The 22,356-nt window shown below is 46.6% G+C and overlaps 1 protein-coding gene across 1 annotated transcript; it reads right to left on the bottom strand.

Moving 5' to 3' along the window:
* Window positions 1–13,215: 13,215 nt before the first annotated feature.
* On the bottom strand, window positions 13,216–17,332 carry MARCKS (myristoylated alanine rich protein kinase C substrate). Its single transcript, XM_030199222.1, has 2 exons — window positions 17,127–17,332; window positions 13,216–15,063 (listed from the first exon to the last, which is right to left on the bottom strand). The coding sequence occupies exons 1-2, from the start codon at window positions 17,229–17,231 to the stop codon at window positions 14,317–14,319; spliced, it is 852 nt and encodes a 283-aa protein (XP_030055082.1). The 5' UTR covers window positions 17,232–17,332; the 3' UTR covers window positions 13,216–14,316.
* Window positions 17,333–22,356: the final 5,024 nt, after the last annotated feature.

Genomic DNA, 22,356 nt, shown 5'->3' with positions numbered 1-22,356 from the left:
TGTCAGAGTCTGGTCTCAAGACTAACTCTGTAAGGGTTCACCTTAGTGCGATTAGTGCTTATCACCGCCGTGTAGAGGGTAAGCCTATCTCTGGACAGTCTTTAGTTGTTCGCTTAATGAGAGGTTTGCTTTTGTCAAAGCCCCCTGTCAAACCTCCACCAGTGTCATGGGATCTCAACGTCGTACTCACCCAGCTGATGAAAGCTCCTTTTGAGCCACTGAATTCCTGCTATCTGAAGTACTTGACCTGGAAGGTCGTTTTCTTGGTGGCTGTTACTTCAGCTCATAGTGAGCTTCAGGCCTTGGTAGTGCATGCACCTTATATCAAGTTCCATCACAACAGATTAGTCCTCCGCACGCACCCTAAGTTCCTGCCAAAGGTGGTGTCGGAGTTCCATCTTAACCAGTCAGTTGTCTTGCCAACATTCTTTCTCCTGTCCTCATACCCACCCTGGCGAAAGCAGTTTGCACACTTTGGACTGCAAGAGAGCATTGGCCTTTTACGTGGAGCGGACGAAGCCCTTTTGACAGTCCGCCCAGTTGTTTGTTTCTTTTGATCCCAACAGGAGGGGAGTCGCCATCGGAAAATGCACAATCTCCAATTGGCTAGCAGATTGCATTTCCTTCACTTACGCCCAAGCTGGCTGCGTCAGTGGCTCACTCAGCCTCCATTGAGGAGATTTGCAAGGCTGCAACGTGGTCTTTAGTCCACACATTCACATCTCACTACTGCCTTCAGCAGGATACCCGACGTGACAGTCTGTTTGGGCAGTCGGTGCTGCAGAATCTGTTTGGGGTTTAGAATCCAACTCCTCCCCCCCCCCCCCCCCCCCCCCCCAGGCCCATTTTTTTTTTTCTGTTCCAGGCTGCACTCTCAGATGTTTATGGTTTCAGATCAATCTCTGTTATGTCCTCGCCGTTGTGAGGCCCAACTGACCAATGTTCATTGTTTTGAGTGAGCCTGGTTGCTAGGGATACCCCACATGTGAAAACAAGCAGCCTGTTTGTCCTCGGAGAAAGCGAAGATACATACCTGTAGCAGGTATTCTCCGAGGACAGCAGGCTGATTGTTCTCACAAACCCACCCACCTCCCCTTTGGAGGAGTTTGTTTATTATTTGCTTTTTGATTAAACTGAGAGGGAACGCTCTGGCAAAACTTTTAAAATTTTGCTATGCAAGAATTTGCCGTTCCTGGGCCGCCGTGGACACCGACCCACATGTGAGAACAATCAGCCTGCTGGCCTCAGAGAATACCTGCTACAGGTATGTATCTTCGCTTTACCACTCTGGCAAAGAAATATTTTCTCCAATTTGTTTTAAATTTACGACCTTGTAGAGTCCTTGCATGCCCCCTAGTCATAGTATTTTTAGAAAGAGTAAACAAGCAATTCACATCTACCACTCATTATTTTATAGACCTCTGTCATCTCACCCCTCAGCTGTCTCTTCTCCATGCTGAAGAGCCCTAGCCACTTTAGGCTTGCCTCATGGGGAAGTCGTCCCATCCCCTTTATTATTTTTGTCACCCTTCTCTGTACCTTTTCTAATTCTACCATATCTTTTTTTGAGATGTGGTGACCAGAATTGCACAGTATTCGAGGTGTGGTTGAACCATGGAGCTATACAAAGGCGTTATAACATCTCCTCATAGGGTTTTAAAAGCTCCTGACGTTTGATCCATGTAGTGCAGCCAACAATGACAGGTAGTAAATAAATCGCATTGCCAGACCTGCAGGTAGTCTAACCTGTGTGCAGATCCTCTAGCAGCATTCAACAGTTACAGCACAGATTGAATATCTATGGCCAAGCTGCTGGGTTACCTATCTGTTCACACATTGCCTTGCATAACAAATTGCCAAGATTTCTGTTTCTATAAAATGCCATCAGGCATCAACGTACACTTCCAAAACACACCAAAATGTCGTCATAATCTTGGCTGTCACTTGTGAGGATGTAATATATTTAAGCACACAGGCAATCACATGCTTGATAGGTGCTTTCACCGACTGGGATAAAAGTGTTCACTTTCAATAACAAGTGCCCATTTCTGTGAGGTGAAGGAAGCTATTAGAGCTAAAAGAAAATCCTGATAAGGAAGGCAAAAAAGATTGTGTTTTTGCCTCCAACGCATAGTATATTAAAAGCAAGAAGCTAGCAAAAGAATCGGTTGGACCACTAGATGACCGAAGGGTAAATGGGGCAAATCAGGGAAGACAAAGCCATAGCGGAGAGATTAAATGAATTCTTTGCTTCAGTCTTCACTGAAGAAAATTTGGGAGAGATACGGGTGCCAGAAATGGTAGTCAAAGCTGAAGAGTCAGAGAAACTGACTGAAATCTCAATAAACCTGGAGGATGTAATGTCTCAATTTGACAAACTGAAGAGTAGCAAATCTCCTGGACCGGATGGTATTCATCCCAGAGTACTGATAGAATTGAAAAATGAACTTCCAGAACTATTGTTAGTAATATGTAATTTAACTATAAAATCAAGCCTGGTACCGGAAGATTAGAGGGTGGGCAATGTAATGACAATTTTTTAAAAAAGGTTCCAGAGGAGATCTGGGAAGTTATAGACTGGTGAGTGACATCAGTGCTGGGTAAAATGGTAGAGACTATTATAAAGACCAAAACTACAGAGCGTATTAAAAAGCAGCAGCCAAAGCCAACATGGATTTAGTGAAGGGAAATCGTGCCTCACCAATCTATTACATTTCTTTCAAGGGGTGAACAAACATGTGGATAATGTTAAGCCGGTCAATATTGTGTATCTGTATTTTCAAAAGGCATTTCACAAAGTACCTCTTGAAAGACTCCAGAGGAAATTGGAGAGTCATGGGTAGTGTCCTATTGTGGATTAAAAACTGGTTAACATAGAGAGTAGGGTTAAATAGTATTCTCAATGGATAAGGGTAGATAGTGGGGTTCCCCAGGGGTCTGTACCGGGACCACTGCTTTTTAACATATTTATAAATGACCTACAGATGGGAGTAACTAGTGAAGTAATTAAATTGCAAGAGGATTCTGAAAAATTACAAGACAACCTTACCAGACTGGGAGACTGAGCATCTTAAATGGCAGATGATGTTTAATTTTGAGCAAGTGCAAAGTGATGCATGTTGGAAAAAGGAACCCGAATTATAGATATGTAATGCAAGGTTCCACATTAGGAGTCACTGACCAGGAAAGGGATCGTTGATACGTTGAAACCCACTGCTCAGTGTGCGGCGGCTAACAAAACAAATAGAATGTTAGGTATTATTAGGAAAGGAATGGAAAACAAAAATGAGGATGTTATAATGCCTTTGTATCGCTCCATGGTGCCACCGCACCTCGAGTATTGTGTTCAATTCTGGTCATCGCATCTCAAAATAGCTATAGTTGAATTAGAAAAGGTACAGAGAAGGGTAATGAAAATGATGGGATGACTTCCATATGAGGAAAGGCTAAAGCAGCTAGGGCTCTTCAGCTTGGAGAAAAGATGGCTGAGGAGAGATGTGATAGAGTTCTATAAAATAATGAGTGGAGCGGAACGAGTAGACGTGAATCACTTGTTTACTCTTTACAAAAATACTAGGACTAGGGGGCCACGATGAAGCTACAAAGTAGTTAACTTAAAATAAATCAGAGAAAAATGTTCTTCACTCAACTTGTAATTAAACTCTGGAGTTTGTTGTTAGAGAATGTAGTAAAAGCAGTTAGCTTAGCGGGGTTTAAAAAAAAGAAAAGTCCAGAGACCATTATTAAAATGGACGGGGAAAAGCCACTGCTTATTTTTAAGATAAACCGCATAAAGTGTATTGTCCTTTTTTGGGGGATCTTGCCAGGTGCTTGTGACCTGGATTGGCCACTGTTCAAAACAGGATGCTGGGCTTGATGGTCCTTTGGTCTGTCCCAGTATGGCAATATGTATGAGAAGGATTCAGACTTGTGCCGTGTTGCTGGATCCAACGTGAACAAGCCAGACGAGAAACTTGTCCCCGCAAAGCATCCTAACGAACTTCTACATCTCAGGGAGAACCACTCCCCTCCCCTTGCATGAACACAGTCCTCACGCTCACCCAGCTGAAAAAGCCCTCCTTGTCCTCTCAGGTGCAGTGTGTCCTCTGCATCTCTTGACTTCTGCTCCAAAGGGACTCTCTATTTAGGAAGAACTGCAGCTTGTTGGCCACCGAAGGCCTCTCCCTGGTGGACTCTGCAATCATTCCAGTGACTGTCAGGAACTCCCTAGAAGAGCCCTGCCTCATAATAAAGGGAATTCAGGTGATCTACTTGTGTAACAAATCGGCAACGCTGCCCCTGGACTACCTGAGCCTTTCACAGGCTTCTGTGTTGTCTGTTATTCCTCAGCCCGGACTCAAGGGGGAGCAAGCACGTCTTCATGCGACTCCAAAATGGTGAGATTACGCACCAGATGATCTCTGGCTAATTCTTCCCTGGCTGAGAGCTGCACGTATCTGCTGCTATATGTGACTGCTAGCTGCAGAAATACAGCCACACACGAGTGCCCCTGACAACATAGTAACATAGTAGATGATGGCAGAAAAAGACCTGCACGGTCCATCCAGTCTGCCCAACAAGATAACTCATATTTGCTGCTTTTTGTGTATACCCTACTTTGATTTGTACCTGTGCTCTTCAGGGCACAGACCGTATAAGTCTGCCCCGCACTATCCCCGCCTCCCAACCACCAGCCCCACCTCCCAATCACTGGCTCTGGCACAGACCGTATAAGTCTGCCCAGCACTATCCTCACCTCCCCACCACCAGCCCTGCCTCCCAACCACCGGCTCAGGCACAGACCGTACAAGTCTGTCCAGCACTATCCCCGCCTCCCAACCACCAGTCCCGCTTCCCACCACCGGCTCTGGTACAGACTGTATAAGTCTGCCCAGCCCTATCCCCGCCTCCCAACCACCAGCCCCGCCTCCCGATCTTGACTAAGCTCCTGAGGATCCATTCCTTCGGCACAGGATTCCTTTATGCTTATCCCACGCATGTTTGAATTCCGTTACCGTTTTCATTTCCACCACCTCCCGCGGGAGGGCATTCCAAGCATCCACTACTCTCTCCGTGAAAAAATACTTCCTGACATTCTTCTTGAGTCTGCCCCCCTTCAATCTCATTTCATGTCCTCTCGTTCAAATATTTGAAAGAGTATTAATCCGCAAATGAACCTTTTCCGGGGATGGGAAGGTGGTAGATAATCATATCACCCATGTTTCTCCTTTCCTCCAGAGTATACATGTTTAGTTCAGCAAGTCTCTCCTCATACGTCTTGTAACGCAAATCCCATACCTTTGCGGCAAAGAGGCTACTTTTAGAGCAAAGGCAGCCATCGATCAGTAAATACCCACAGGTGCACGCTTTAAGGCCTGAACCACTTGCTAAGAAAATGGCAGGATATGAGCACCGCATGGCTCCACAGGCCACACACTCTGTTCTCCCCTTTCACCATAAGAACCATTTCCTTAGGCCTTGGTACCTGTAAATCTGGCCTCAGGAGTGCCTTGGCCATCAAAGGTACCCCAGATCTTAAAACTGTTGAATTCTGTTCCGGGGGGGGACCCCTCTGCATAGTTGGGGAGAGGGGCCAGGCCATAATCAGTCAACCCCTCAAGGGGTGCTGTAATGGCAAGGGGGAGGGAGGACTTTGGTATCAGCAGGTGTAACATCCCTGGAGCCAAATATGGCCTAGCTGAGACCCCAGAATTTCATGTAGTCAGCACATCATCTTTTTTCCTTCCCCCCCCCCCCCCCCCCCATTAAATTCTAATTTATCCAAAGGGAGAGCCAATTATAATTTATAATTTCTCTCTCTACTCCCCCCCCCCCACCCCATCCTACCATACTACTTGAAAGACTGCACAGCCTGTGTCCTCCCCCAATTACTGGACACTGTGAAATACCGACTAGTGGAGAGATTGCACAAGATTTTTAAGGGATGATGTCACTAGTTAGTATTCTGTCTCCATCTGCTGGTGGGAAAATACAAACTCCACACGTCTGGACTGGTCTGCAGGAATGACAAGGAATTTTATTTTAATATTTATTTAATTTAACATGTTTGACATACTGTCAAGTTATATAAACATAGAAAAATGTAGGCAGATAAAGACCATATCGCCTATCCAGTCTGTCCATCCATGCTATCTATGCTCCCTTTCACTCCCTTAGAGATCCTATGTACTTGTTCCAAGCTTTCTTAAATTCACATACTGTTTTTGTCTCCACTTCCACTGGGAGGCCATTCCACAAATTCACCACCCTGTCTGTGAAAGTATTTCCTCAGGTTACTACAGTCTACCCCCTTTCACCAACAGCCTATGCCCCATAGTTCCAGACGTTCCTTTCAATTAAGACACTGGCCTCCTGTGCATTTATGCCGAATAGGTATTTAAATCTTTCATCATATTTGCTCTATCCTGCCTTTCTTCCAAACTATATATATTGAGATCTTAAAGTCTCCCATATACTTTATGACAAAGACCACTGACCATTTTAGTAGCTGCTCTCTGGACCGACTCCATCTTGTTGATATAAGTACATAAGCACCGCCATACTGAGAAAGACCAAGGGTCCATCAAGCCCCGCATCCTGTGTCTGACAGCAGCCAATCCAGGCTTCAAGAACCCGGCACCCACCCACCCCCCACAAAAAAATTAATAATGTTCAATGGACTTTTCCCTCAGGAATGTGTCCAAACCCCCTTAAAGCCAGCTGCTGTCACTACATTCTCCGGCAATGAGTTCCAGAGTCTAACTACACGCTGAGTAAAGAAGGTGCGGTCTCCAGGATTGCACACAATATTCTAAATGAGATCTCACCAGAGTCATCGTTACCTCCTTTTTTCCTACTGGCCATTCCTCTCCCTATGCACCCAAGCATCCTTCTAGTTTCATTGGTGCCTTTTCTACCTGTTTAGCCACCTAAACATAATCACATAAGACGATCATACCCAAGTCCTGCTCCTATTTCATGCACAAAGGTTCTTTATCCCCAGAACTGTACCAAATTCCAGACCATTGTTTTAGCTTTGCTAAGTCCTTCCACATGTTATCCATACCATCAGTGAGGTCTACCTTGCCAGGACAGCCCTTCAGCAATATCGCGTACAAAAATGTTAAAAAGAACCAAACCTGCTGCCCACCACTGGTAACATCCTTTTCCTCAGAATGAGCTTCATTTAACACTACCCTCTGTTGCCTTCCACTCAACCAGTTCCTAACCTAGTCACTTTAGGACCCATACCGAGGGCACTCAGTCTATGTATTAGTTATCTATGCAGAACAGTGTCAAAGGCTTTGCTAAAATGTAAATATACCACATCTAGCGCTCTCCCTCGATCCAACTCTCTGGTCACCCAAAGAAATTAATCAGATTTGCCTACATGACCTGCCTCTAGTGAAACAATATTGCCTTTGGTCCCAAAACCTTTACTATTCTGTTTTAAAAATGTTTCCATTAATTTACTTACCACAGAAGTCAGACTTAGCGGCCTGCAGTTCCCAATCTCTTTCTTACTTCTGCTTTTGTGGAGAGGAACTGCATCTCCTCTTCTCCAGTCCTCCAGGACCACTCCTGATTCTAGAGAACTTCCCTAAGCACCCTGGATATATGGCATCTGGGCCCATCCTTTTGTCCACCTTATCTTTATCAGCTTCTGCATATTCCTCCCCTTCACTTTGAGTCTCACAATGCCACTTTTGCACTCCCTCCTATTACTAACGTATCTAAAAAAAATGTCGTTTCCATCCCTCCCTCTCCCATTTTACCATATTTGCTGTATTCTCTTCCATTTGCATCTTTGCTTTCCTGACTACTCTACCTGCTTCTCTTAGCTTTTCCAGATATTGTCGCCTGCCTTCCTCTTTCTGCGATCTCTTGTAGTTTATACAGGCTGACCTCTTTTTCTTACCTTTTCAGCTACTACTTTTGAGAACCAAAGGGACCTCCTTTTCCTCTTATTTATTTACTTTCCTTACACTTACAAAGCTCCTTTCAGTTTTGCCAACTGCTTTCCAAGTTCTTCCAGATGTTCAACAATTCCTTGAGGTAATCCCCCATCTGCATAAAGTTAGTTTTTTGAAGTCTAGAACCTTCACTTTTGAATGAACCCTCACCACACCATCACCTACTAGAACATCAGAAACACTCTCTCCATTGGTAAGCACCAAGTCCAGTATGGCCCTATCCCGTGTGGGTTCTATTACCGACAGCTGGAATTGTTCCCCCTATAGTGAATCCAGGATATCCCTGCTTCTAAAAGACCCAATAGGGATATCCCAATCAACATCTGGCATATTAAAATCACCTATTAGTACTTCCCTTTTCACAGCTTTATTTTCTGTGTCTTTAATTAAATTCCTGTGTGTGGTGGCCTGTATGTCACACCACAGTAAATACATTTGCCATTCCCTTTTTCCAGATTGGCCCACAGTGCTGCTTCCTTACCCTGTAGCTCCTGCAGTGGTGTGGCTTTTAATATTCTTTACATATAATGCCACTCCCCCTCCCTTTCTTCATACCCTCTTTCCTGAACACATTATAGCCCGGTATACGTATATCCCAGTCTCTGTGATCACCACTAAATCCAATCAGCCTCTTCCATTACACGCCGAAGAACTAAAACCTGATGTCCCATACTTCTGGCATTAGCATATACTGCTCGCCATACATTTCCCCTCCCCCCATTTGTGTAGAGGTATTTTATGCTGTACTTACCAGGGGGCTTTGATCACCCTGCTCCAACTGTAGGTTAGCCAGTCTGCTGCTTAAAACACTTCTTCCCTTCTTTGATAGATGGACACCATCTCTGCTCAGTAGCCCATGCTCAAGAGAAAGTACTTTCATATAATACATGTAAATCACTTTGGTTGTATTACAGAAGGTTTATCAAATCCATGACCATTTACCCTTTGACAAGATCTAGCAAAGAGAAATGTGGAACCATGAAAGGAACTGGGCCTGAAAGACCCAGAGTGCTACCCTTTGAGAAGGGGGTCATGAAGGGAAAGACCTATGAGACTAGGATTACAAAGTGTACATCTGATCTTGTTATAGAATGCGATAAGGAGAGTTTCCATGCTATGATCACTACAAGATTTTGTATACTGACTGGCCTGGGCCTCAAATATCAACCAGTTCACCCAATACAGATACTGTTCCCTGTTTTGCTCACCTATTACTGAGGTGTGGCATGCTTTTAAATATGGAGTAGTATATGTATTTATGAGATGTGTAGCTTAGTGTGGGAAAGCTCTGACGCACTATATCAAGCACTCAAATACACACTTCTGCCAGATACTGGGGACCTGGATTGGCCACTGCTGGAAGCAGGATACAGGGCCTGATGGACCCCAAGCTACACATTACCTTAGATTGCAAGCCGATCAGGGCCAGAAAGTACCTGCAAAACACAGTATAATGTAAACCACATTGTATCTACAGACAAGGGGGTGGGTCAAGTGTGGCTACCCTTACACGTAAAAACTGCTCTTGTAGAAGGAATTTAATAGGACTTAAAATTGTACAGGGGAGCCTGGTTACTTTTCTCTTTTCACTCATAAGGAAGCAATGGAGCCAAATCCAACTCCACCTAGGATAACCAGTCTAGGTGTCAAGATTGAAAGGTAGCATGAGATGTGAAGAGTCAACACCTCACAAGTGGACTACCTTAAGCTTTTTATTAGTGGAAGATCAAAAGGAAAAAAGAAAGAAATGGCACTAAAGTTTCTCTCCTCAGCTTCCCTTTCATAAAGCAACAAGAACAACTCTAGAAACAGACAAGAAATGGAGAAAAACAAATGTAGGCAGATAAAGACCATATGACCCGACCATGCTATCTACTCTTCCTACCACTCCCTTACAGATCCTATGGGCTTGACCCAAGCTCTCTTGAGTTCAGATACTGTTTTCGTCTACCAGGCGGCCATTCCACACATCCATTATCCTTTCTGTAAAGGGTATTTCCTCAAATTACTTCTGAATCTGTCCCCTTTCATCTTCATCCTATGCCACCTCAATACTAGACTCAAAAAGCCACATTGGCTGTAACGGAACCCACCCACCCACCCCTAGTGTGTTTTACAAGTACCAGCAATAGTTTTAACTCTTCATTCAGATTCAGGAACCCAACAGGCATTAAAGAATTTGTCCGTTTTGCTAGAGTAATGTACACGTTGTTAAAAAATCAGTAGACGGTAACAATCTCTCATAGTGAAAAAAAGGAGCCTTACATTTCAGTCTTCTATTGCTATCACCTGAGCTTATGTCCTCTAGGGGACAGGACTGCTTAGGAGGCCTAGGGAATCCTTTGCCTGTGGAAGCAATGAGCCAGTATCATACTACAGAAAAAGAGAAAAGAGTCCCAACCAATTTGGCTCTAGAGCTAATACCTACTGCTTCTCAACCAAGGTAGCCCTGGGCTCAGCTATCCATTAGATGTCATGTTCTACCTACAACACTGCACATGGGAAACCAGACTATTTGGTATGAAAGCAGCAGCAATGCATGAAAAAGACTTAGTACAGAAAATGCATCCTTGCCTCCTGTGTCCAGAAGTATGCAGAAGACAATTACTATTAAAACAATTCCACAGTAAAACTTAGTGAAGGCCAGTAGCAGCACGACAGCTGACCCAGATGTTACTACCCCAGGACCTGTGTAAGCCCTCAGCACATATAGGAGAGGTGTTGCGTTCAATGGAGCCTATGAAAGCAAGTCTGTCTGAAGCTCGTGTGATTACCCGGAAAACCAGAGGAACAATGGGCAAACTCACATTAGCACAGTTTTCCTTAACGTTACACGTTAAATCATTATTTAAACAGTTTCCACCCAGAAAATTAAAAGATCTGCACTGAAAGAGGACTTTAGAACAATATAAGCAAACACTGCCTGTATGGTGATCTGCATCTAGGCCAAAGAGGTTCTCAGTCTATTTCCTTCATAACCGTAGAAAAAACATGAAAAGCACAGTAGGAAATCCAAGTCTCAAAGCTAAGACTACGGCATGAACAAATTCTACCTTTCCCCCAGTGGCAACAAAAGGGTATTTTTTTTTTTTTATTATTAAATTGTTCCAGTATTCTACAATGAAAAAAAAAATCCAAGACACCCAGCAGGAAACAGACGAGGGTTATGTCCAAAAACCTCCTCTCTCCAAACAGCTGCTGTCGTGTCCTTAATAGATTTCTGAACCTGCCTCTTCAGGCAAGAAAAGGTTTTGTGCTGCTCTTATGACATGAAATAGAGAAGCCAGCCCTCTGGCCCTCACTCGAGCTTATCCATGAGAGAACAAGTTAACAGCACTTTACAGTGAAAGATCAATGTGTCACCGTTCAGCCAGAGCTCTTTAAGAGGATTTAAAAAAAGGCTTCCAGGTCACTAGTTGTCCATTTCTTTATTCACCATCATTATCCACTTTTTCAACTATTTTAACCCAAAACTTCCGTGTGGATTGCTGGCCTCATTAGATCTTGTATATACTGAAAACACATCCACTTTGGACAGTCCACATATGAGAAATGTTTAACTCCATAAGACATCCACTAACTAAGGTTTGGGAAAATCCAGCGAATATAGTTTCAGAGCAGTTTGTCCTTTTCCCAGACTGAGATTTCACATTTCCTTTAAGTCCATCCCTTTGGCGAGAAGGATCCTCGTGAATGTTAGTTATAAATCCATGTTCTGAAGCATTCCCTTGCTTTGTATCCAGGACGGCTCTTAATGCAAGAGAGGCTTTGCCTTTGGTTTTACCTGTAATGGCATAAAGCAAACATTCAACATACAGGCTACAGCCTCCTCTTCCCCTTAGGAAAAAAAAAAAAAGGCTGGTGTTTGTCACTTCTTGTGCAGAACCACCAAGTACTTTTGCTTCAAAGCTCCGAGAGGCATCAGCAAGACTTAGTGGATCTATCCATTGACTGTTACAACGGAAAGACAGAGGTGTTGTTCAGTTAACAGCCGAGAAGACCAGAACACTCATCTTGACCATCATCAAATCCTAAACCTCAAGTGGATATTTCCAAACCACCAATCCAGCATCTTCCAACTTGTACACAATAGATGGTGGATATAATTGGTCATTTGGAAAGCTTTTTCCCTACCATTATAGAATGGATCTCTGAAATATATTTATATCCAGAAAATTTCAGTTCTGGGTTGATTCAAAACAAAACAGAAATTGCTTAAGAAAGCTACAGTTAAAAAAAAAAAAAAAAAAAAAGTAGGGTGGAGAGGGAGACCACAGGACTTGTCAAAGTAAAAAGTGGGGGGGGGGGGGGTCACCCCCCCCCCCCCAAGAGTGCAGAGCAAGTACTGGCAGATGGATGTGTAAGATCTTTTGAGCTGGTAAAATTGTACCGACTTCAGCTTCAAACCAAATACTATGGTAAATCAATATCTATGTTCTGATGTAAAATACTGGTGTTCTATTTGCCAGTACTTTAAATCCTGAACTAGACGTTTAGCTGGAAACGGAGTCAGACAGCAGAAAAGGGGAGAATGAGTTGGTTTGGTGGAGTTCCCCTCAGCCCTATCCAGCAGCTGAACTCTAAGCGTCATACATGGAGAACTCAAAAAAAACTTTTCTAAGATGGGCAAAAAGATTGTACATGCTCACTAGATGTAGAGATGACAATCCTATCTAGTAACCTAAATGAAATTAATCCCTTTCAAAAAAAAAAAAGGGTTAAAATTCAACTCACACTTCATTTTTGAAATGTAAGCAATGCAACATTGCTAAACACCCGAGTGGATGTTCAGCTCTTACCCATCTCAAAAGAAACACATTAAGTATTTTCCAACTAGCTAAAGCCAAAGTCTTCGGCATGTTCAGGTACTTGAAAACAGTGAAGCCTCTGCCAAGATGGTCACAAAAGCTGAAGGCGAGTCTTAGTACAATAAACAAAGCCTTGTCACAGCTTAGGAGGGTAGTGTTCAGACAGAGAGACCTGGCCAGGTAACACCTATTGTGTCTCAAGTCAGCTGAAGGGATTGTAACAAAAGCTGAAGCTCTGCTTTTAGCATGTGACCCTAAGTTTCCAAGCATTTGGGGGGGGGGGGGGGGAAGGGAAAGAACAGTAAAACGTGGACCTCCAGTCACAAGCCCCAAGTTAGTAACCTGCTTAGTGAGATCTGAGACTTAGAAGCGTGTGGCTGAGTTTGAGAGAGATGCAGCAGGTCTAATATCCATAAAAGATCAGACAGCCAGCGTACATTTTATTCACATTTATTTTTCGCTTTTAGTGTGCTCACAGAAAATTAGAACACCTTAAGCAGGAGTTTAATAGCAATTTTTGTAAGCAAAGTCACATTCCATTTTTTTTAAAGTCAAATCAGTGAAAGTTTTCTCCGGTATTTACAAAACAGGATAGACAAGATGCTACACAAAAACCCACTGTGTCTGCAAGAAAGGGTTCCTCAATTCTTAAAAGACAACTGGAAAAGAAAGCAGGTGCCCCTTGTAATCAAAATACCACAGTAGAAACAAGTAACCATTCCACTTAGTACAGCTCGGCTTTGTTTCACTTTTAAAATCGTTTGTAAAAGTCCCAAGATGATTGCAGTTTTACAAAAAAAACACAGCAGGGTGGAAGAGTTTGCAAACTTCATGTGCTTCCGTATATCAAGATTTGATTTTTTTTTTATACAAGTCACAGTTAAAAACACCCTGCTGGTAATACATAATTATACTTTATTAAGGTCAGAAACCAGCAATAAACAGGAAAAGCCTTACAACTTGATTCTACTTTAATCACCAACTGGTACAACTAACAGGAGATAAGTGAGAAGTTCCTATGTTTTAAATGAATTACTACAACTATCACCATCAGCCTCATTCTGGGTACGGAGTTCTTTTCACCTTTGACCTTGTAGTGTTATAAACACCCTGTCATCAATTTTTTTTTTTTTTTTTTTTAAAAAGACCCAACCCTTTTCCACTTAGTACCCCATGACTCCCACTGTGGCCCCAAAATGTCACCGATCCCCCTTCACCCACCCATCTCCATGTATGGGCAACATGTCCATGGACAGACAAAGTTTACATTTTCAGTAAGATGAAAAATATGCAAAAAACATTTAATACTGATCTGAAAAAACAAGGCAGAGAGGGATGTTTTTAAGTCTCTGTTCTGCTGGTTGGAAAGGCAGTAAAAAAAATGACAAGGTGGGATTTGTGGGGAACAAAAAAAGGAAAAAAAAAAATCTTTAGATCAATCCCTGGTTGTAGACAAAGTTCTCCAAAACCAGTACCTGGCGTCACTCCAACAAACAGGGGGAGAAGTGTCCTTTGATTATCTCCAAAGTGGCGTTTTACTCTGCCGATTCAGTGGCCGGGACTTCTGCACTACATTCGGATGACACCTCCTGTTTAGGAGCTGCTGCTGCTGCTGGTTCTTCTGCTTTGGGGGCCTCTGGTTCGGTTGTGGAGGCGTCCGAAGCCGGAGTGGGGGCAGTCTGTGCCTCTTCCGCAGGCTTCTCTTCGGCTTTCTGCTCCTCGGCGGCCTTTGCCTCTTCCGCAGGCTTCTCTGGGGTCTCATCGGCTTTCACCTCCTGCGAATCCGCTGCCTCCTTAGCCGCCTCACCTGTGCCGTTGGCCGGGGCTGCGGCCTCCTCCTGGCTGGCTTTGCTATCCTCATTTGCAGCCTCGGGGGTAGAAGTTTCCTCTTTGCCCCCTTCCACGGGGGATGTGGCCTCATTCTCCGCCCCCTCGCCATTCTCTTTCTTGTTCTTTTTAAAAGAGAAACCGCTCAGCTTGAACGATTTTTTGAAAGAGAAGCGTTTCTTTTTTTTTTTCGGGGTCTCGTTGCTGGTTGAAGGAGTGGGTGTGGCTCCCTCCTCAGTTTTGGCAGAAGATTCCCCTTCCACGGGGGAGCCTGGCTCAACACTAGTCCCCTCGGCTACTGCTGCCACCGCCACTTCCTTTGGAGCCGGCTCAGCTGGATCTCCTTCTTTTGCCGTCTCATCAGCTGGGGCAGTTCCATTGGCTTGGACTTCTTCCTTGCCAGCCTCGGCAGCTGCTGGAGATGCATCACCGTTAACTTTAACATGTCCGTTTTCCTACAAGCAGAAGAAAAAAAAAAAAGTGTTAATTCCCATTCTTGTATCAATTGTGCGTTTGATATTTTAAAATACTGTTTTCCACCAAGAATTTAGGGGACTTTTTCAAATACCTACAAATTCCCCTTAATATAGGCTGAGTAGTCCAACATGCTAGAAGCTTTGGCCCATGAAGCAGGCAATCTATGGCTTACAGGCTGCATTCACCATTCACAGTAGGTGGAGGGGCAACTGGGCCAGGCTTTTCCTCCAGGAGGTCGAGAATGATATGAACAAATTCACAGCATGTTCAAAATCAGCCCAGCACCTATTGATATCCTGGAGCAGTGTGTGGAGTGGGGGAGTAGCCTAGAGGTTAGTGCAGCGGTTTAATTCCCACTACAGCTCCCTGTGACTTTGGGCAAGTCACTTAACCCTCCTCCATTGCCCCAGGTACAAATAAGGACCTGTATATACTATGTAAACTGCTTTGAATGGAGCTACATCAACTTATCAAGTCCCATTTCGCTTTCCCTTATCTGCCATGGATGCATTTAAAAAGTGTTTCTAAGCGTCTGAATCCCTGGGAACAGGTCACGTGTTGGCTGTGGTAGAGTGGAAATGCGGACGGTCTCCAGCAGAGGGCACTGTGCCTCCACCGTGGCCACCGTGACTGGGGGGATGGGAAAAGTCCATTAGCGCCCAGATCACGCCTGCCCCAGCCTAAAGCCGGCAGACAAAAGGCATCTCACACCCCATTTTACAACCGAGCCCCAGGCAGCTTCATTGAAAGCAGGGCTCCTCCCAGGGCTGGGGGGGGGGGGGGTGAGCCGCACCCCGAGAATGGGGTCTATCTGCATCTTGTACGGAAGATGTGAAATCTCTGCTCGGAGAGACAAAGACACAAAGAACACCGCCGTCCCCCCCCCCCCCCAACTCCAAAGAGAAAAAAAAGAAAGAAAATCCAGCGAGTGGAAGCGGCGTCCAGAACAGTGACCCCCCCCCCCCCCCCCCAGCAAAGCTAGTGCAAATCCCCCTGCCCGGGACAGAGCCAGGGTGTTCGCAAAGAACAAAGGGGCAAAACACCCCCCTCCCATTGCTCTACTACATGCACAATACTGGGTGGATGGGGGAGAGATCAACCCCCCCCCCCCCCAACACACGATCCCAACGACTCCCTCCGTGGATACTGCGGGAGTGACTCCCCCCCCCCCACCCCAAGAGGAGACAAGATGTTTGTATATATTGAAGATATACGTGCACATGGGGAAGACAAGCCTACGTAGCCCCCCCCCAAAAAAAAAATATCCAAAATACGATATACAACATTATTTAAGTATCTCACACACCGCGGGGGAGGGAGAAGAAAATACTAAAGAAAAAGAGATTTACACAAATACGTACACACCCCCTCCCTACACACAGCATGCAGGGGGGGGGGGGAGAGGCACCAGCCCCTCCTCACCCACGAAGTATACAGATTACCGGGAAAGGGGGTGCTTCCACCCCCACCCTTGATGCACAAATCACTGGGGAGGGGGCTACCGCTTACATCCCCAGCCCCACTAAATGCACGGATCTCTGGGGGAGGGGGACAACACTTGCACCCCCCTCGATGCACGGATCTCTGGGGAGAGGGGGCACCGCCTACACTCCCCCCCAAGCAAGCTTTAGTGGGGGAGGGGGACACCACTTACACCCCCCTCGATGCACGGATCTCTGGGGAGGGGGCACCGCCTACACCCCCCCTAAGAAAGCCTCACTGGGGGAGGGGGACACCACTTGCTCCCCCCCCCTCGATGCACGGATCTCCGGGGGAGGGGGCACCTCTTACACTCCCCCCCAAGAAAGCTTTAGTGGGGGAGGGGGAACACCACTTACACCCCCCTCGATGCACGGATCTTCTTACAACTCCCCCCCCCGAATGCACGGATCTCTGGGGAGGGGGCACCGCCTACACCCCCCCTAAGAAAGCCTCACTGGGGGAGGGGGACACCACTTGCTCCCCCCCCCTCGATGCACGGATCTCCGGGGGAGGGGGCACCTCTTCCACCCCTAAAAAGAGACAAGGCAGCAGCCCCTACCTGTCCGTTGGCTTTGGAGGGCGACGCAGCGCTCGCCACTTCCCCGGCTTTCTCGGGCGGGGCCGTCTCGCCCTTGGCCGCGGTCTTGGAGAACTGGGCGCCCATGGCGAGAGAGGAGAGACTGATGAGAGCCGGAAGAAAAGACTGAGCCTCGCGCGCCTGCTGCACCCGCCAAGCGCCGCTGCACACTCTGGCCGCCGCGCGCTCCTCACCGCCCGGCGCCCCTCTCCGCCACGCCCACACAGCGCCGCGCGGCCAATGGGGAGGCGGGGGCGGGGCCTCCGCCTGCCAATCGCACTCGTGCATCTTCTTTGTGCAGAAGCTGCAACTAAGTGGCTGTGGAAGCAGCAGCAGCGGTTGCATTAGATGGGCTGCAAGAAAAGGGGGCGACTGTGCTCAAAATCCCCCCCCCCCAATGTGAAATAGAGGTGGAATGGGAACAATGTGAATGAAGCGCATAGGGAGGAGGGAAACCCCCGCAGGCAAGTGGTGGGGGGAGGGGAGGGCTCCAGGCTGATCCTAATCAAAGACAGCTGGAAGAGAGGGGGGAGGGGCGAGCATTAACCATGATGATCCCTATCGAGCAGGGCTGGGTGGGGGTGAAGGCAAGACAGGCTCTTTAACAGATAAGGCATCGCTTTAAAAGAAAGGGTTCCAATCCCGCCTCCTGTGACAAAGGCAGCCGCTCCCTGAGTCCAATGTGCAACATAGAAAACGTTGCCTCTAATTCCTACTGCCCATTTGCATGTTCAGAAAGGGGAGCCTGAATTATTAGCATCAAAGCCTGCCCCCCCCCTCCTTTAAAACGGGTCGGGGGCGGCCAAGATGCCCCGATGCACGTGTTTCATTCAAGCCCGCAGGAACAATGTCTCCAGTATTTGCAGGGAGCGATAAGAGCAACATTGTAACCGAGCAGCGGGTTGGGCTAAAACGTGGATCCCGCGGATGGGAGCCGAGTGTGATAAACACGTAGCTTTCCAGGGTCACAGGCTCAAAAGACAACAAGCCAAGTCTATTGCTTTTGTTTAGGAGTTTCAAAGTTTAGCACTGCCACTCAGCTGCCTAGATTTGCCCATCTCATTTTAGTGACATGGTGGCACCAGTACATTGTCAGGATGCAACCCAGGAGCTCCATAGGGCTGTGTGGCCAGTGCATGCAGGGCTGGGCTAGGGGCTCTTTGTTAGCCGTCTGGCTCCATTCTCTTTCCTGCTGCTGCCTGTTGGCTGGCACTGGGTTGGTTTCCATAGTAACTGCAGGGGAGGGATGGAGGGGGGATGCGAGCAGAGCAGCAGCAGCAGATGGAGCCCGAGGAGGGGAGGGGGGCTCTGACAGCGGTGCTGGGGAGGGGGGGAGGGGAGATGTTGCTGGCCATTCGGCCACCCTGGCTATCTTTAAATGTGCTTCTTCCCGTGAAGGATGGGGTCAGGGCTGGGTACCAGGGCCAGCACTCACCAGACACCTACAGAAGATTCAGCCTGAGGACACTGTGCCTGAGATGGAAGCCCAGCCTGAGACAATCCCCCCCCCCCCCCCCACACACTATAAGGACAGCAAGCTATGTGGTGTTTGTAGGTCGGCCAGTGCCAGCACTGAGCCTTGAGCCCCCAGGCAGTCGCTCTTTGTTAAAGCATAGGTCCATTCTGATCACTGGCTACAGAGTGGAGGGGGACAGGAGCCCCCCATAAACTGGAGAATAGGCAGCCTTCAGAATTTGACACTCCGGTTCCCAGTGTCTTGGGCAAGTGGCTTAACCCTCCCAGTGGACCTGAATGTAACTCACCCACTGAAAAAGGTGTGAGCAAAATCCAGTCCTGCTCAGTTACCTTTCAGCACCTCCTGAACATAAGGAGACCCTGGAAGCCTGGGCAGGTCTGTTTCACTACTTCTCCCAGTAGGCTTAGGTGGGGACAGAGGTGCAGACAGTAACTCAAGCAGGGTGAAGAATTTTCCTCTAACATGGAACTGGGACTCATCACTGCTCAGCCCATGACACCCCCCTCCCCCACCACTCTCACCCACCATGTTCCCGTCATGACCCTCTATTTAAAATAGACTGGAGCTTTAGAAAATGAACCCTCACCTGAGCTAAACAGAAACCTTTGTGCCTGCTGCGTCAGCCAGGCAAATACATGTCATGGTCCTCTCAGGCCCTACTTAATGTGGGTCGCTTTACCCCAGCTCAATGAGCTTAATTTAGGCACTCATCACCTGATGAGCTTTTGCCCCCCCCCCCCCCCCACCCCAGCTGCAACACCCACCAGAACAACAATGAAAAACTCCAATTCACACTCCCCCAGCACCTGGCATGGGAGGGAGGGAGGGTGGCTGGGTAAAGCTACCTCTGAGGAGCAGGAAAAGACCCTGCTAACCAGAGGCAGGTCCTTTAAGTACTCCCCCCACCCCCACCCCCTCTGCCCAAAGCTTCTCCAGCCAATCCCTGCTCGAGCTCCCTGGCGGGAAGATCATTTAAAAAGTAAATCCCCCTATCACTAAGCGGTCCAGAACTACCCCGTCCTTCCCCTTTTCCCTCCTCTCCTCCCGTGACCCCTTCCCCCTTTAACCTAGGACTGAACTGCTGACCCTGAGCAGTTTGCCCAGCCCGAGGTAAAGATCCCCCACTGATACTAGCTCTTGGGCACCTAAATCCCCCCAAAAGTTAGATTATTCATGCACTGCAACGCTGGAGAAACAGAAACTCATTTCCTCCTGCACTGTGCACAATATAGGGACATCAGCAAAGCACATTTCCTGAAACTGAGGGCAAAAAACCAAAGAATGAACAGGAAAAATAACAGAGTAACAAGTGGCAGATAAAGACCGGTGTGGTCCATCTTCTCTGCCCAGTAAGCTCTTTGGAATTGTAGCTCCTGCAGGGTACCTCCTCTGTGCCTTTGAATAGGGTTGAAGATGCCACTCTGTACAGAATTTCCAGGGTACCTCCTCTGTCCCCTAGTTGCCACTCTGTACAGAACAGGTTAGTTTCTCTTTCCCTTCCTTTAGGGTTGAAGATCCCACTGCTGCTCCTTGTGATCTTGGTAAGTCACTTAACCCTCCATTGCCTCAGATACAAACTTAGATTGTGAACCCTCCTGGGACAGAGAAATATCCAGAGTACCTGAATGTAACTCACCTTGAGCTACTACTGAAAAAGGTGTGAGAAAAATCTAAATAAATAAATACATCCAAGGGTACTCAAAGTACTCAAGCATGAAATTGCTGATCTGCTGTTAGCAATATGTAACCTGTTGTTAAAATCATCCCATAGTACCTGAAGATTGGAGGGTGGCTAATGTAACGACGATTTTTAAAAAGGGTTCCAGGAGTGATCCGCAAAATTACAGACAGGTAAGCCTGACGTCAGTGCCGGGTAAAATAGTGGAAACTATTATAAAGAATAAAATTACAGAACACATAAACATGGTGTAATGGGACAGGGTCAGCATGGGTTCAGCCGAGGGAAGTCTTGCCTCACCAATTTCAGCTTGGAGAAGAGACGGCTGAGGGGAGACATGATAGAGGTATATAAAATAATGAGTGGAGTGGAACAGGTGGATGTGAAGCGTCTGTTCACGCTTTCCAAAAATACTAGGACTAGGGGGCATGCGATGAAACTACAGTGTAGTAAATTTAAAACAAATCGGAGAAAAGGTTTCTTCACCCAACGTGTAATTAAACTCTGGAATTCATTGCCGGAAAATGTGGTGAAGGCGGTTAGCTTAGCAGAGTTTAAAAAGGGGTTGAACGGTTTCCTAAACGACAAGTCCATAAACCGCTACTAAATGAACTTGGGAAAAATCCACAATTCCAGGAATAACATGTATAGAATGTTTGTACGTTTGGGAAGCTTGCCAGGTGCCCTTGGCCTGGATTGGCTGCCGTAGTGGATAGGATGCTGGGCTCGATGGACCCTTGGTCTTTTCCCAGTATGGCATTACTTATGTACTTATGTAATTTGCTCCATTTCTTTGAAGGCGTGAATAAACATATGGATAAAGGTGAGCCAGTTGATGTAGTGTATCTAGATTTTCAAAAAGCTTTTGATAAAGTTCCTTTCATTTGAGGAAAGGCTAAAGAGGTTAGGGCTCTTCAGCTTTGAAAAGAGACAGATGGATGATAAAATTGAGGTCTACAAAATCCTGAGTGGTGTAGAACGAGTAGAAGTAAATCCATTATTTATTTATTTATTTATTACATTTGTACCCCGCGCTTTCCCCACTCAAAGCAGGTTCAATGCGGCTTACATAGTAATTGGGATTGCAAAGTATTGGTGGAGAGAAATAAGTAGAGTATTATCGGCAGTGCATTTTTTCTAGCGAAAAACGTGCCGGTACTCAAATGCCAGGCCACCCTTCAGGGGTGGGGGTGATCACTGAGGGACCCACCCCGCAATAGCCAGGCCCCCTGCAAGCAGTCACAGAATCTATGACAAGACAGAATTGCTGTGTAGAGCCTGAGCTCTTTCATTAAAACTTGGGGATCATGGGTCAATTTTAGCAGACAATGGAAAAGGTGCCGGTACTCAGTACTCCCAAGTACCCCCTCAAAAAAAGCCCTGATTATCGGAGTAATAAAAGAAATAGGAATGTAGGAATGCAGGGATGAGGGGAGTAGGAGAAGTATGAGCAAGGGGAAGTGAGCAGTTGGAGGGTAGATGAGGCGGAGGGGAATGGGCAAGAGTGAAGGGAGTAGGAGAGGTGTAAGTAAGGGTAGGTGAGCAATTGGAGGGTAGATGAGGCGGAGGGGAATGGGCAAGAGTGAAGGGAGTAGGAGAAGTATGAGCAAGGGGAAGTGAGCAATTGGAGGGTAGATGAGGCGGAGGGGAATGGGCAAGAGTGAAGGGAGTAGGAGAGGTGTAAGTAAGGGTAAGTGAGCAGTTGGAGGGTAGATGAGGCGGAGGGGAATGGGCAAGAGTGAAGGGAGTAGGAGAGGTGTAAGTAAGGGTAGGTGAGCAATTGGAGGGTAGATGAGGCGGAGGGGAATGGGCAAGAGTGAAGGGAGTAGGAGAAGTATGAGCAAGGGTAAGTGAGCAGTTGGAGGGTAGATGAGGCGGAGGGGAATGGGCAAGAGTGAAGGGAGTAGGAGAGGTGTAAGTAAGGGTAAGTGAGCAGTTGGAGGGTAGATGAGGCGGAGGGGAATGGGCAAGAGTGAAGGGAGTAGGAGAGGTGTAAGTAAGGGTAGGTGAGCAATTGGAGGGTAGATGAGGGGGAGGGGAATGGGCAAGAGTGAAGG

Source organism: Microcaecilia unicolor, chromosome 3 (genome assembly GCF_901765095.1).
Source record: "Microcaecilia unicolor chromosome 3, aMicUni1.1, whole genome shotgun sequence".
NCBI classification, from domain to species: Eukaryota; Metazoa; Chordata; class Amphibia; order Gymnophiona; family Siphonopidae; genus Microcaecilia; species Microcaecilia unicolor.
This window is presented reverse-complemented; position numbering and strand designations above follow the sequence as displayed.

Coding starts and splice junctions, on each gene's coding strand:
- MARCKS (XM_030199222.1), bottom strand. CDS start 17,231: ATGGGCGCCCAGTTCTCCAAGACCGCGGCCAAGGGCGAGACGGCCCCG. Junction 15,064..17,126: donor CCTCCAAAGCCAACGGACAG/GTAGGGGCTGCT, acceptor TTCTGCTTGTAG/GAAAACGGACATGTTAAAGT.